We start from the raw sequence: 15,056 nt of genomic DNA, 5'->3' as shown, positions 1-15,056 counted from the left end.
GTTGCTGAACATTCTACAGTACACAGGGCGGCCACTTTTCTCTCACCCCTACCCTCCCACACAAGTAATTGTTTGGCCCAAGTGTCAACAGTGCTATGGTTAAAAAAGCCTCTAAGGGATGACCCAACAGATCACCTCTGCTTATCTCTTTTTTTAAAAAACCACTTTTTTGAGGAATGATAGACATAGAAAAAGCTATTTAATGTATACAACTTGATGAGTTTGGAGATAAGTACATATCTGTGAAAAAATCATCACCACAATCTACAACATAAACGTAACCATCATCTCCTAGGGAAGGCACACTCACAGCCATGCCCTGAGCACATCTTTAAAACGTTGGCAGTAACCTCCAGTGAACAGACCTCCTTTATTTTGAAATTCACACATGAATAACATTTGCCAAAAGCACTACAGAAGTACACAAATACACAAATCACATATTAAAGTCAAAATGCCTTTTCCATATTTTAAAAACATATTTATTTATTTGACTGTGCTGGGTCTTACTTGGGGCATGTGGGATCTGACCAGGAATCAAATGCAGGCCCCCTGCACTAGGAATGACTGGACCACCAGGGAAGTTTCTCCATGTTAATATTATGTTTTCTAATCTATTTAGATGATAGAAATTAGAGTACACAGTAAATAAATTTACATGCTGAATTTTTGCTGGTTGTGTCATTTTTAATTCTATTATTTGGTAGCTTTTAAGGCTTCAAGTCTGTATCTTTTTTTCCCCATGAAGATTTTTTAATTTTGATTTTTTTCACTACTATGTTTCAGATTAAACAATATTACTGATTTCTTTTTATGAAGGGTGATGACTATGTTCATCTCTCTCCAATTCTTGGTTTTGGCTGGTTGTGTTATTATTCTTAAGTCTATTTCTTAATATATTAACATTAGACAGCTTAAATTCTTATGAAAAACAAGGAAACTGGTATGCTCACATAGCTTCAGCTCTTGTATTCCCTTTACTTCCAATATTTTATTATTTTAGTTCATTAATATTTATTATAGTTACATTCCATTCTTAAACTGTACTTAAATCACTCATGCTTGGTGTACAAATCCATTTCAAAGACAGCAGATGAATAAACAGTGTTTATAAAAGTGAAATGGCTTAAATGAAATCCGTAGTAGAGACACAGTGTGTTGGGACCACAGAGAAGAAAATAGAACCCACATCGTCCCCGGGTGAGAGGCTAACAGACCCGTCTCTAGCTTCCTTCACATCTTCTGAGTCACTCTCAGAAACCATGCTACCCATCATCCCCTTGTGTTACATTCTTTCTTCCTTTTCTGATGTACCTCTTCAAGGATTATTCCCTACGGAGTGAGTGAGAACTTTCCTGAAACGCTTGCATGCTCCAAAGTGTCAGTGTTTATTTTCTCTGATTTTCTTTTTTTCCTCCCTTTTCCTTCCATGTTTGACTGATAATTTGACTTGGTTCAATATTCTTTAAAACATTCAGAAATTTGAAGGCATTATTCTATTGTTTCTAACATCCAGTGTGGTTAATGAGATGTGTTTGCTTTGTGAGTCACCTCTGAAAGCTCTTAGAGTTTTCTACTTTCTCCTTTCGAGTCCAGGAATTTCCATTCAACACCATTTCTTTGACAGTGTTCCCTTCCTCAGGGCCTCCATTACATGTTTCTGGGGCTCCTCGAAGGATTTTCTGGGTTTATTCTCTATGTCTTGTCACTGTTCTTCCATATTTGCTGTGTTGGTCTTTTGGTTCTGCCACGGCAGGTTCCCTTGACTTCACCTTATAGTTTGCCAGCACATACTCTGGCCCTGTTCTTCCTAACCATTTATCAGTTATATACTTCATTCGAAGAATTCCTTCTCATTATCCACTTGATCTTTTCTGCATAGCAGAAAGCTATGGAAATATGAAATATGAAAAGCTCTTATTTTCAGGATTCTATATCCCCTTGACTCTCTGAGAATCCTAACTAGGAACATTTAAAATTGAAATCTGTCCCCTGTGTTACTTGTTTCTTCTTGAATAGGTTCTACTAGTTTCTCTCTGTCTTTCTATTTTGCTAAAGATTTTGCTTAAATGTCTGGTGATCTTACTGTCCCTATCTATTTAGGAGTGAAGAACATGATTAATATGAAGAATTGGAATGGGTCTTCTCTGTGGGTGCTTGGGTCTCTTTCTCTAACTGAGCCCTTCCTATGTGGGTGTTCTGATCACAAGTACTTTAACAGGAGCATACAGTGTTGATTCCCTAGACTGTGTGGAAGTGTTCATCAAAGGGTCCCAAACTTCCCAAGTTAAGTTATGTGACCCAAGCCATTGAGGCTCTCTCAACCAGAACATGACATCTTAAATGAAGCAAACAAAAACTGAAGAAGAAAAAGACTGACATTTATTCATCATCTTGGCTAACTGACACTTTGCTGAAACTTAGACCCTTAACTTTGCTCTGGACAAGCCTGATTCTCCAACCTTTCCTGTGAGCTACTCTGTTGTCATGAATTTTTTCTCTGCCTAAGTTTGCCAAAGTCAATTTCTGTAGCTTGCACACATAGAAGCTAAGCTGTTGAAGGTAGAAAGGAAAACTGATCTTTGTTAAGCTAATGTTAGGTAATAGGCATTTCATATTTTTGTATATAATCATCACGGTGATGGTTTAGTTGCTAAGTTGTGTCTGGCTCTTGCAATCCTGTGGACTGTCGCCTGCCAGGCTCCTCTGTCCATGGGATTCTCCAAGCAAGAATACTGGAGTGGGTTGCCATTTCCTTCTCCAGGGTATTTTCCGAACCCAGGAATCGAACCTGGGTATCCTGCATTGCAGGCAGATTGTTTACCAACTGAACTATGAGGGAAGCGTGATCATCGTAATGCTAAGAAATAGCTATAATTACCATTATTTTTGGGAAAAAAAAAAACCCACTGAAACTGAGCATATGCATTCTTTTGTCCAAGCCACCAGAAAAAGCCCTGGAATCCAAGTCAGCCTGACAAAGTATTCATGGAGTATGATACAGACCTGGCTGCAGTTAAGAGGATGGGAAGAATACAGGATGAGAGATTTAAGGCTGGAAAACCAGAAAGAGATATTTAGACCCAATGTGTTAAGGAAAAGGGAATCACAGTCTCATCATTAATAGTGGAGTGGCATAATAAATCAAAGGAGAATTTAAGAAAGATGATCTGTGACATGTGGAAAGCATTTACAGGGCTCACGGTGGAATAAAATAGACCAGCTAGGAGGCTGCTGCAGTGATGAAATGGCAGCAGGTGGAGAGAAAGAGACAGTTTACAGATGGATTTGGAAGGAAATTTCACAGGATTTTGTGACTGAATGGATATTGTAGGGGATGAAGAAAGATGAGCCAAAAATGACTAAAAGATTTCGAGTTGCAATGAGGAAAGCTGAGTGAATGTATTCTCCTTGTCTCCCTCCCAGATTTCCAATGAAATAAACTAGGAATGCAAAAACAAGAATGAATGCTTAATGGTGTGACAAAGAGGAAATAATGCTAAGGGTCCACAAAATGTTAGACTCTCTGGAAGATGTAAAGAAGAGTGAATCAGAATGATGGAAAAGCCAAGAGTGCTGAGCAGCCAGGAACCAAACAGAGGCAAAAGAGAACAGCCCCTGAGCAGAGGGTTACCCCTGCATCCCCAACAAGGTCCCCTCTTCCCATCACCAAAAGTAGTACAGGCAGAGTTGGGAGTGCAAGCAGGTGCAGGGCGGCTACCGGAGGAGGCATGTCCTCCACTAAAGCAGAAAGAGAGCTGAGGTCCTGAACCTCACCTCTTAACTCCAGGCTTCATTCAGCTTAGATCACTTAGTAAATTAGCTATGGAATCGGCCACAGGAAGCTTCTATTTACAGCAGTAGACTTAGAAAGAAAATAAGGCAGTTCCTTAGCTACTACTGTACCAAAACAACTAACACAAACTTGGGGAAAAATATAGCATAAAGCACAGGTATGGAGCAAATTCTTAAAAATTAAGGTGACAGTATTGTGATTTTATGCTAAGTAGATGTGAAGATACATAAAATGCATGCTTTTCTTTAAAAATTAATAAAAGAGATTCATATAAAGGTTGAAGAAAAAAACCTGAATGGATAAGTAGCCATAAAGGAAATGATGTATTTTTAAAAGATCTCCTCTCCTAAAACAAAAAGGTTCAAATGGATTAAAACCCAACAGCCTTCTAAGCCTTCCAGTTTTCAACTATTTTAACTTCTCCCACAACTGAGGGGAAAAAAATAGAAGTCTTTCTAATTATGATCCTAGAATAAGCCTGATGCAGAACCTGACATGTTTCACTTTTGCTATATTTTACTTATGAATATGACGTCACAGTCCTAAATAAAATACTAACAACATAAAACACAGTGTATAAAAATATACATCATTTAACTTTGTTTAAAAAGTTTAGTATTAGGAAACCAATTCATAAATAAGAAACATAAACAGGTTAACACTTTCAAAATCTATCATCATTTTGAGGGATGTTAAAAATGAATATGAACTCAATCTCTATGATCAACATAAATTTATTTTAATATATAGGAAATATAAAAGTATATTCTTAATTTGAATAGGTTATTTATTAGCAACTAAAGGAAACATTATTTAGTAAAATCTACACTAAAATTGGAAATATGAAAAAATATTCACTTTCACAGTATTAACAATATTCTGAAGGTTCTACCCAGTACACTACAGGAATAAATTTTAATTTAAGAGGCATAAATGTTTAATTAGATAGAGCCAAATATAAGATTGTTTACAGGTAATTTAATTACCTATATATAAAATTCAAGAGAATAGAATTAAAAATGATTAAAACTAATAATCCAGTTCAGAAATAGAACTGATACACTAAAATAAATAGTTTTCTTTAAATTTCAGCAAAAAACAATTTTAAAATGTCAGGCCTAGAAATGGTAGTCACAACAACTCCATAATATATAAAATATCCAGGAATGATAAACAACAATTGTGCAAGAGCAATATAAAAAAGAACTATAAAATTTAAAAGCTATTAAAAGAAAATCAAGAAATGGGAAATTATTTAAAAAGAAAAAAATCACAAGATAAATTCAAAGGGTTATTAAATATAAGAACACACCTCATCTTCTTAATATATAATACATTTTAAAAATAATGAGGTGTTTTCCTCTAATAGATGGAGAAAGTTAAAAAAGTATACCATCAACTAGATAGGGATATAGGTATGCATATCCATTGTGAATGGTACCATATTTTGGTATAGTCAGTATACTAAATTTATATTTTCTAGTGAAGTGGATGAACCTAGAACCTGTTATACAGAGTGAAGTAAGTCAGAAAGAGAAAAACAAATATACTACATTAACACGTATATATGGAGTCTAGAAAAACGGTATCAGTGAATCTATCTATAGGGAAGGAATGGAGATACAGAGGCAGAGAACAGACTTGTGGGCACAATCGGGGAGGGAGAGAGTGAGACGAATGGAGAAAGTAAAATCAACATATATACACTATCAGGTGTAAGATGGATAGCTGGTGAGAAGTTGCTCTGTGGCAAGGGAGTCCAGTCTGGTGCTCTGTGATGACCTGAGGGTTGGAGGGACAGGATGCATGTATAATTATGGCTGATTTGCATTGCTGCATGGCAGAAACCAACACTACGTTGTAAAAATTAAAAAAAAAAAATTTTAAAAGCAAGGTTTAGAAAAAAATTCATATTGTACAGTCCTAGCCTTGAACCAGTATTTTTGATTCTAGGAATTCATTTTATAAACATACTCACAAATGTACTGAAGAAATTCAAGGCAATCAACATAATAGACCATCAACATAATCAAGCCCCAAATTATTAATAACAAGGGGCTGATTCAATACATTATGGCACATCAATTCCAATAAATACTAAAAATCTTCAAAATATTAAGCTGCTCTACATTGTATAAAAATGGTCATAATACATTACTGTAGTAAAAACACGTTTCAAGACGTTATGTTATGTTGATATAGTTATGATGAAAGCACACACAGCCATAATTTCTGGAAAGAGACACATTAAACTAGTAATAGTGATTTTCTCTTGGTTAGCAGGCAGAGGTGAGAATAGCTGCTTTAACTATTTCTGAATATTGAAAAAAAGTTAAACAGACACCTTTGGTTGTGTCCCATAGAAACAGACACCAAGAAAAGAATGAATGCAAGTGATTTATAGTGAAGCGCATGACAAGGAGTCTTGTCGGGGAGTGGGCAGCGGGCCAGTGAACAAGAGGAAGCTGTGGACACATGCTGTGTTATCTCAGGCGAGGTTCCCATTGCCTGAGGGAGCTTTGCCACACTCCAGGGTGTATTCCTTAAACCTGTGAGCAACGGAACTGAGCCTTTCATGCTCTGGCACCCGTCAGTCATTTGTCAAGAGCTGCCCCAGAAGGAATGGAACCAGAGTCTGACTCTGAGTATTTTCTGGCAAGGGGGATTCCTCTGAAGGAGAGTTACAAGTGCCCAGTGTTAGAAGGGAAGCCAAAAAACGGCAGGGTGTACAGAAATACATAAAAAGGGATGGTAAAAAGGGATCTAAAGGGATCTGGATGGAGAGCCAACAACATCCACTATGGTATACTATTTCTATAATAAAATATGCGTGCGTGCATGCTCAGCTGTGTCTGACTCTTTGTGACCCCATGGACTGTAGCCCACCTCGTTCTTCTGTCCATGGAATTTTTCAGTCAAGAATTGCCTGGAAAAGGTTGCCACTTCCTACTCCATGGGATCTTCCCAATCCAGGGATCAAACTCATGGCTCCTACATCTCCTATGTCTCCTGCATTTGGCAGGCAGATTCTTTACCTCTAGGGCCACCTGGTAAGCCCATAATAAAACATGCATTTTCATAAAAAGTAAGAAAGGGAGAGAGGGCAAGAGCAAGAATGCAACTTGTAAAGCAAACTTTTCCGTGAATGCTCACAAGTTCCACATTGAGTGTCAGAACCAACTAGATGCCCTCCTGCCCCACTGGTTCCTTCTCATAATTCTATCTGTCTATTAAAAAACCAAGATTAAGTAGCTCTTCATAGAAGTTAAGGCCTTTTTCTCTCTTCTTGTTCACCTTTTCCACCTGAAGTGAGATAGGTTGAGATCTTGAGGAATTAGAGGAACTCACAAACCCTCTGCTGACCCTGACTGGAGCCACACAACTCAGCCATTCATTTAGCCTTAATGCTGCAAAAGCTGGAGCGCCTGGCAACTCGATTCTGAAGCTAAAGTCTAAACAGAACCCCAGTTAAGGGACAGGCTCTAAGAATCTGTTTATTCTGTTCAACTTGTTTGACTTCATGACAAATTTGTTTAAAACATTCCTAAAATGAATGAGTTGAGGTTTCTGCCTCAGCGTGGTCACTGAGGAGAAAAGAAGGTCTCAGAAACGTCCCTCAAGCCTTATCACTCCTGGTGTCTCTGAAGGATATCACAACCTTCCGCTAGAGACAGCTGCTGCCTTGGCCTCAGGGCTGGACCGGGCAGACAATTCAAGTTGCGCCTTTTGTGAGTCTGGAAACCTTCCATGCCTTTGTTTCTTCATCTTTAAGATGGATGCAGTAACTATTGCTCCGTTTACCCTCCCGAGCCGATGTGAAGATGAACCATGAGACCACACACATGAAAGAATCTTGTAAACCATATAATGCTTTATACCAAGTCACTTGTTTCAGCACAAAGATACCAGATATTAAAATGGGGGAAGAAATAGGGTCTTCAAGATCTGAATCCATGAAAGTTGGGAGGTACTTGTTCAGGAAAGGTGTGTGTGGCTGTGGATGTGTGGAGTGTGAGTTGGCAGCAAAACGTCCGAATCAAAGAACACTAAGCTATGGAGAGAAGACCTGGGATCCTGAGCAGTAGAGTAGGAACTGAGGTGCAGATTTGGGAATCATCAACACGGGGGGAGGTGAATCCATGACTGTGGAAAGCACACCTTTGAAAATTTCACCTCCCTTTTCATTTTTGTAGCCATATAATTCTTATACTGATCCTAGCTGTCTTTTGTTGGGGTTATCAAAATGCACAACTTTATTAATAAAAAATGATTGCCTTCATTGCTGCAAATTGTTAAATGGTTCTTTTGAGTCTCTATTCTCTTACTATATACATTATCCATTCAAAATATCATGCAGATCATGGGCTTTTCATGACCATATAAACTACACATGTGGTCTCTTCTTTCATGTAACCTAAACTATTTCCTAAGTTACTGTTTTGAGTGCATAAATATACCTACCATATAATTTAAGGTAAAAACAGTGAGATTTAAAAATTGTCAATATACATGGCAACGCTTGAAAATCACAATTTTGCATATTCGTGAATAAAGAGATTTACTTAAGTGTTTTTATGACCTGAGAATCCCTTTATTTGGCCCAAAACAGCACTATTGCAAAGTCAAGGTTTTTTTTAAGACATTTATGTTGTTTGAAATGTAGCTGGGACTGAACTCCAGGACTTGTCAGTCTGGGTCAGTTGCTTTTTCCTCTGATGCTAAAACCATTAACAGTTTCTTCCACCTTTGACAGTTCTCACATACCAATTCATTGTTGGTTTTCTTTTTTAAAATTTCATACCATTTACATTAGAACTCTTGAGACCTTTGTAGTTAGTTAAAAGTATTCCTGCTTCAAATAGGTTAGATTCTACTGAGACTACAAAAGTCACACATTAGTTTTCTGAAGTACAGTGTTAAACTGCAATGTTGCTTATCTTAATAATTAGAATTTACCTGAGAGCCAATTTACTTATTATTTAAATTAAAGGAATGAGTAGATGTTAATAGTTCACAATTTAAAAATGGTATAGACAGGGAAAAGCCCTTTTTGCACCATTTTAACTTAAATTTTATTGATTTTGCTGATTATATGTGTTAAATACGTATTCATCAATTCCCTTTGCCTAGTTTCACTAAATTTTCCTTTTCCATAAGAAGATACAACATTAATTAGTCTTACAGCATTTTAAATCTCTAAATATGTGTGTCATTTGTGATAAGGTTAATAGCACAAACTTCATGTAAAACATACTTAGAGCAATTATGTTTGTAGGTAAGACGTACTTTAAACTGTACAGTAACTAAAGATGTACATAATTCATGAAAAGAAAAACCAGAAACACCGTACATTAAAAAAGGAGAGAGAGATTAGAAATCATTTTTCATTCCCTTTATCATTAATGACGTCATGGTACAGATGAGGGATTTGAAGTTGTTAAATGACCAGCCCAAGACACACAGAGACATGCGTGTATGTATGTACACACACACACACACATGTCCTTAGAGCAGTTCCATCTTGTTTACTGCTATGTCCTCAATGTCTGCTACAGTCGCAGTGTAAAGTCAGGGACAAAACAGTAAATATTTGTTGAAAATGCAATTTATTTATAAATAAAACTCAAATCTTTGCATTGTTCTTTCTAATACACAAATGGAAACATTTAACATGTCATTCTTGCAAATTTATTGGGAGAATAGAATTGATAAACTGTGTGAAAGAAGAAATAATGAAAACAGGTAAGTACATGCAAATCTAAAGCAGCATTATTATTGCAGTTTAAATTTATAAAATCTCCCACTTTTCTTACTGTAGTCCATAAATCTAAGAAAAGCAAAATTTACAGGAATGATAATTTTAAAGACAACTGTTTTAATTTCTTGAATGATCTGGCTAGGAGAAAGCTTTTGGGTCTAAATAGTGAAGTATTCATTTTTAATGGTAGTTCTATAAAGGAAAAGAATTCTTTGTTACGTACTAATCTTACAGCATAACAAACGAAGCAGTTATTTGAAGATTTTCATCTAGATTTTCATAAATTAAAAATAACACCAATTGGAAGTTTTCAGTCAATCCTATCTTAGAATTCTTTCTATAATATGAAAATCTATACTGTAAATTGCTTTATATCCTTTTCTATTGAACATAACTTTGGAGTTGTCATCAACACCACTGGTCATATGACAAGTAATAAAATATTCAAATAGATTGTTAGCAAATAAAGACATACAATTGTTAGTAAACAAGGACTAAGGCATCTGAATTGGGCACAATTAAAATTATGTATGATGAAACAGTGTTTCAAAATCTTACAGTGGTTCAATAAATAGGTTAACTGGGAAGAGACTATTGAAAAATAATTTAAACATAGTACAATTTAAATTATAACCAAGAAGAGTATAGAAACTAGTTTGTTAAATCATCATTACACATACTATAAGAATACCTAGAGAATGAACTCACATGGATGAGTGCTCAAAATCATTTGGACCAATTTTTTAAAGCAGCTTTAATATAATTGACTCCAAAATCAAGATATTAAATGCCAACTTCTAACCGGCAATAATGCTTATGGCTAAGATAGAAATGAGATTCTTTACAGAAACGCTGACACAGCCCTAACTGTAGGCACTTGAGTGTGTGGCTATAATTCTTTTTTCAAATCTTACCCAGCAAAGCTTCAGGTAAAAGAGTCCACAGAATATGCAAACAGTAAGAGACAGCCCTGGAGCCTTTACAAAGCCACAGACCTGTGACACATTTATATTCATCTCTGATTGCTTACTACTAAATAATGAAATCATTCACAATGTATTGATTAGCTTTTTAATAGATAAAAGGTGGGCCATGTATTGTGAAAATCAACATTTCTTAATTCACTAGGTTTGCAAGAGCTACACATTTTAAGCTGACAGTATAAAACCTTTAAGAGGTTTTTCAAAAAAGCCTTGTGACTTACTTAGCATTTTGACCACTAATCAGAAACAATGAAAAGAAAATTAAGGAAAAAACTACAGAATGAAAATTAACAATGCCTTTCTTTTCCATTCGGAAATCTATTGAGCTATAAACTAAGTTCCCAAGAGGAGTCAGTTTCCCATGTGGAAAGCATTTAACACTGAAGGACACAACATAATCTTAAAATTAGAACAGGCCAAGGGAACACCATTTATAATGGGAGGTGAGTGGCTGGAACACAGGCCACAGGGTCTAATTGTCTAATACCAATTCTCATTTTTAAATAATGTCTAAGATAATGATGCTTTTAATGAGGAGTCCATTTTAAAGCCCAGCCAACTCTAAGTTGTAACCATGATATGGTGGTATTTTTTTCTCCTCAGCACTGTCATCTAAGCAACAGACAATTATTGATCCTACACTAGGAAACACTGTTTTGATGTTTATTGATCAAAACTATATGAGGGAAATTGTGATTTCTGAATGGAAGACAGTCATGAATTATCACTTCTTGTAAATACAGAGCTGTGGATAAATATATCTTATGACTATCACACTTAATAACTATTAGAATTAACAATTTGTTAAAATAAACAAAAATAACCTGAATAAGCTCATGCGGGATAATACTGTATAATGATGAACTTAAAATTGTAACACTTTGCATCACAAGTATTCTGATTTTATAGGTTTCTAAAAATTTGCTAAATTGCATCACTTTTTAAATTTATATTTTACTTGATAAACTCATCATTGTATCCCAGAAAAACAAGTTGAAATGTATAACAAACTAATTTTTAAAATCACCACTAAATTTTATCTTAAACTCAAGTTAATCATCCATTTAAATTCAAAGTTAATCTTTTTTACAATCTGCATTTTACTTAGAGGCAAAAATCACACTTATTATGAGTTACAAATAATCATGCAAATCTGCAAGAGGTTGTCAACTGGCGAAGTTTTTACCTTGTATCATGTCACAAAATAACACTCATTTTATTATAATGTTAACTCCAAATGCTAATATTCTTTTCATTCGATGGCAGATGAGAAATAATGTGCTATTAATGTTTTTATAAAGAATATGTTGCTGTACAAGAATTTCAAAGAAAATAATACATTTGGGATTGCTAACTTAGATTCTGCAAATGCCTAGTAAGCTTACTTTAGGTATAACAAAACCCTGAACACAGGCCAGGAAAACTGGGCAAGGACAGTTCGCAGACACACATACTTCATAGTTTACCTGCAATATTTATCCATTCAGCTTAATGTTTTCTTAAAAATTATAAATATCTCCCAAGTAAGTAAAAACCTGTACCAGTGTTATATGATAGTGACTTATTTGGGCTGAACTCCCTCTAACTATTTTCATATGAATCAGACAAATTTCTTAAAATCAAAATTTCAATATCCCCAAATGAATCCACTACTCATTTAAAAATATTTAGCATTTTATGATGGCAGTGGGAATGGAAAAGTAAAATCCATTGCCAACAATAATCCAGCCTTGTTCCCTCTGCTTCCCACCAAGGGCAGATGGACTAAGTCCATTTGGTTCCTAGAAAGTGAAAAAATTAGTTTTCAAACATTTGATCCACTTGCTCCTGGGATTTAGCAAAGAAGTTCAATATTAGCTGAAAAGGCAGAATAAAATTAGAAGCCATTTAAAGTGCCAATGTATTACTTTTTTTTTTTTTTTTGATACTTGCTGGGGTGGGGTGAATGTTGGGATTGGGGGGTGTTTCATTTAGATCTACCCAGCTCAGCCATTCTGTTTTCCTTTCACATTCTAACCCCCTTGTGTTATAAGGCTGGAAACAGCTATAAGATTGTGGAGAATGTAAACAGCTTTTTATTGTCCAAAAGGATGGCAGTGTAAGGAATGTGTGCTTATCACCCAGCTGCAGCTCCCCACCGCACTTACCATGATAAAGTGCTCCAGGAAAAAAACATTACAACCCAAGTACAATCCAAAAATGGATTAGAATTTGACATACACTTCCTTAAAAACTAATCAATCAATCCATGCTGTAATATTAGAATCCAGCTCTTAAGGAAGGTATATAATCCTGTCAAGATATATTTCTTATTCCCTGTTGACTCTGGTGGTGTGGAGGAAAAAAAAAAAATCTAACATTCCCCATATAGTAGCTGATAGGAGAACTTTTCCCAACACATCCCCCAATATGGTCCCTCATCTTTAACAGTCTAATACAGTGGAACAGATACACAGTTGATGATCACTGAATGCAAAGTTAAATGAATGAAAAAAAAAAAAAAAAAAAGAATGAACTAAGAGATCCTTGAAGATCCTACCTAAGTAACCTAAGTACCTGATTTCCCCAGGCTTTTATAGTTTCACTTAATACATAGCATACAAATGTGCTTTGTTAGATCATATTGTATTGGCACCCAGATCAAGCATTTTAAAACACAAATGATACTGAAGACTAATGTGAAAAATATGTGGCACGCGTAACGCCTGGAATGCAAAATATATTTTAACATGTAATATTATATATAGCCAGTATGTGCTGGCTCATTCAACGACAACGTAGGAGCATCACTACATTTTCTTCTCGATGCCATTGAAGAATTTCTTAGTTAATGCTGCGCAGGTGAAGCTCATCTCTGTTGTACAAAGAATGAACAGGCCTTTCGGTGTTCTCGCCCCTTCACTAAGAGATTTTCGAGTTCCTTCCATCCCCAAACTTGCAAGTATCTCTGCGTCTACGATATGATATGTATCATACAGAAACTTTAATAAGTTACTTGGTTTTTCCTTCGGGGAAGTGGGAGAGAGAGAGAGAAGAAGGAAAGATGGAAGAAAGGGAAGAACAGATCATCATGCTTGTGTTCCTTACCCCTGTTTTAACAGCCCAGATTCAACAACTGGGCAAAGTCTTGAGTATGAGGACCAAAGAAGCCCTGGCTTCTGGCGAAAGCCCTCTTAATAGCACAGTATTAAGTGCCAAGAGAGCAGAAGAAACCACAGGCGTGGACTGAGCCACAGCAGTCCCCTTACAGAATTTTATTTTAAAAGTTGTTTTCTTGAAGATTTTACTTGGGCTCTCCCTTAAACAGAGTTATCTAGCAATCCATACAGCATACAGGTAATTCGGAAGGAGGAGAGCCTGGTAGCAAGCCTCCAAGCAAGGAGAGATGAGAGTCACCCCTGGAGCTGTCGCCTCGCTGGCGGACCCTGCGCCACCTTGTCATTCCCTTCCTATTCCCCAGCTCCCCCCGAGCCGCCCAGAACCGACGGGAGAGGTCTTTGGGAACAGAATGCTTAGAGATGACGGGGTGGCCTTGGACTGGAAAGTTACATCCTGCCTCCCCGTCGGCACAACACCCCATCCTAGTCCCCAGCGCCAGATTGGAAAACGAAGAGAAATACAATCTGTCTCCCAAACCGGTCTTTTGCCTAAGTTTTTCCCCACCAAGGAGCCACTAATCGGTCCTGAGAACGAGGATGCACGATGCCGTGGTTTAGAAGTGTTTGCGGGCATCCGTGCAAAATACCACGTGAAAAATAAAAACCACCAAGCCTCTCAAACTCAGGGTCTTTCAGCCCATTCTCATCACGTCCGTCTAGCCTTCTCCCTTCCTTCCCTCCTCGATCGCTTCTCAATAAACCTCTTCCTTCTCTCTGCACCTTCTTTCCTGCCACTTTCTGCCCTTTTCACTCCAGTCCTCCAGTCTCAACCCAACAAAAGCCCCTCAGCCGCTTCAGGGTCCTCTTTGAATCCCACTCCTGATTCTTCCGCTTCAACCTCTAAAGCAAAGCCCCAAACTCCCTCCGCTGCGCGCGCCCCCAGCCCCGGGTCCCCAGCAGTCCCAGGCTCCGCTTCTGAGTCGGCCACCGGCGCGGTTTTCCCGCCGAAACGCCGCCCTGGCGCGCCGGGCGCGGGGCGCGGGGCGCGCGGCGGGCCGGGCACTCACCAGCTGCAGCAAGCCGGGGACCACCACGAGGGGCAGCGGCCGCAGGCGCATGGTGCCGGCTGGCGCGGCGTCTCACGAGCTGCGCGCCCTCGCCTGCCACTCGCGCATCTCCACTTCGGGGGGCAGGACTGAGGACGCCGGGGACACCGCGCGGCGCTTCCTTCCCGAATCCGAGCGCAACGCCGCCGCGCCGCGCGGGTCGGGTGGGCGGGCTGGGGAAGGGGTGGGGGAGGGCGAGCGGGAGATGCTTCTGGGGCCCCCGCGCGCCCCTCCTTGGAGGGGGCCGGAAAAGGAGCGTGCGGGGCCGCTGGCGCTCCGGCGTGCTGAGAGGGGCTCCAGCGGTGCCGGGGGCTC

The 15,056-nt window shown here is 38.1% G+C and overlaps 1 protein-coding gene across 1 annotated transcript in view; it reads right to left on the bottom strand.

The window, feature by feature from the left end:
• Positions 1 to 14,836, bottom strand: part of NXPH2 (neurexophilin 2) — a 118,997-nt gene extending 104,161 nt beyond the window's left edge. Inside the window, exon 1 of the mRNA XM_061135182.1 lies at positions 14,703 to 14,836. Within this exon, the coding sequence (XP_060991165.1) occupies positions 14,703 to 14,753 (51 nt within the window). The 5' untranslated portion in view covers positions 14,754 to 14,836. The remainder of the gene's footprint in view (positions 1 to 14,702) is intronic.
• Between the last annotated feature and the right edge of the window lie 220 nt (positions 14,837 to 15,056).

The sequence above is a fragment of the Dama dama genome, chromosome 33, assembly GCF_033118175.1.
Source record: "Dama dama isolate Ldn47 chromosome 33, ASM3311817v1, whole genome shotgun sequence".
Taxonomy (NCBI): domain Eukaryota; kingdom Metazoa; phylum Chordata; class Mammalia; order Artiodactyla; family Cervidae; genus Dama; species Dama dama.
The sequence above is the reverse complement of the archived record's forward strand: the minus strand, read 5'-3'. Positions and strand labels throughout refer to the sequence as shown.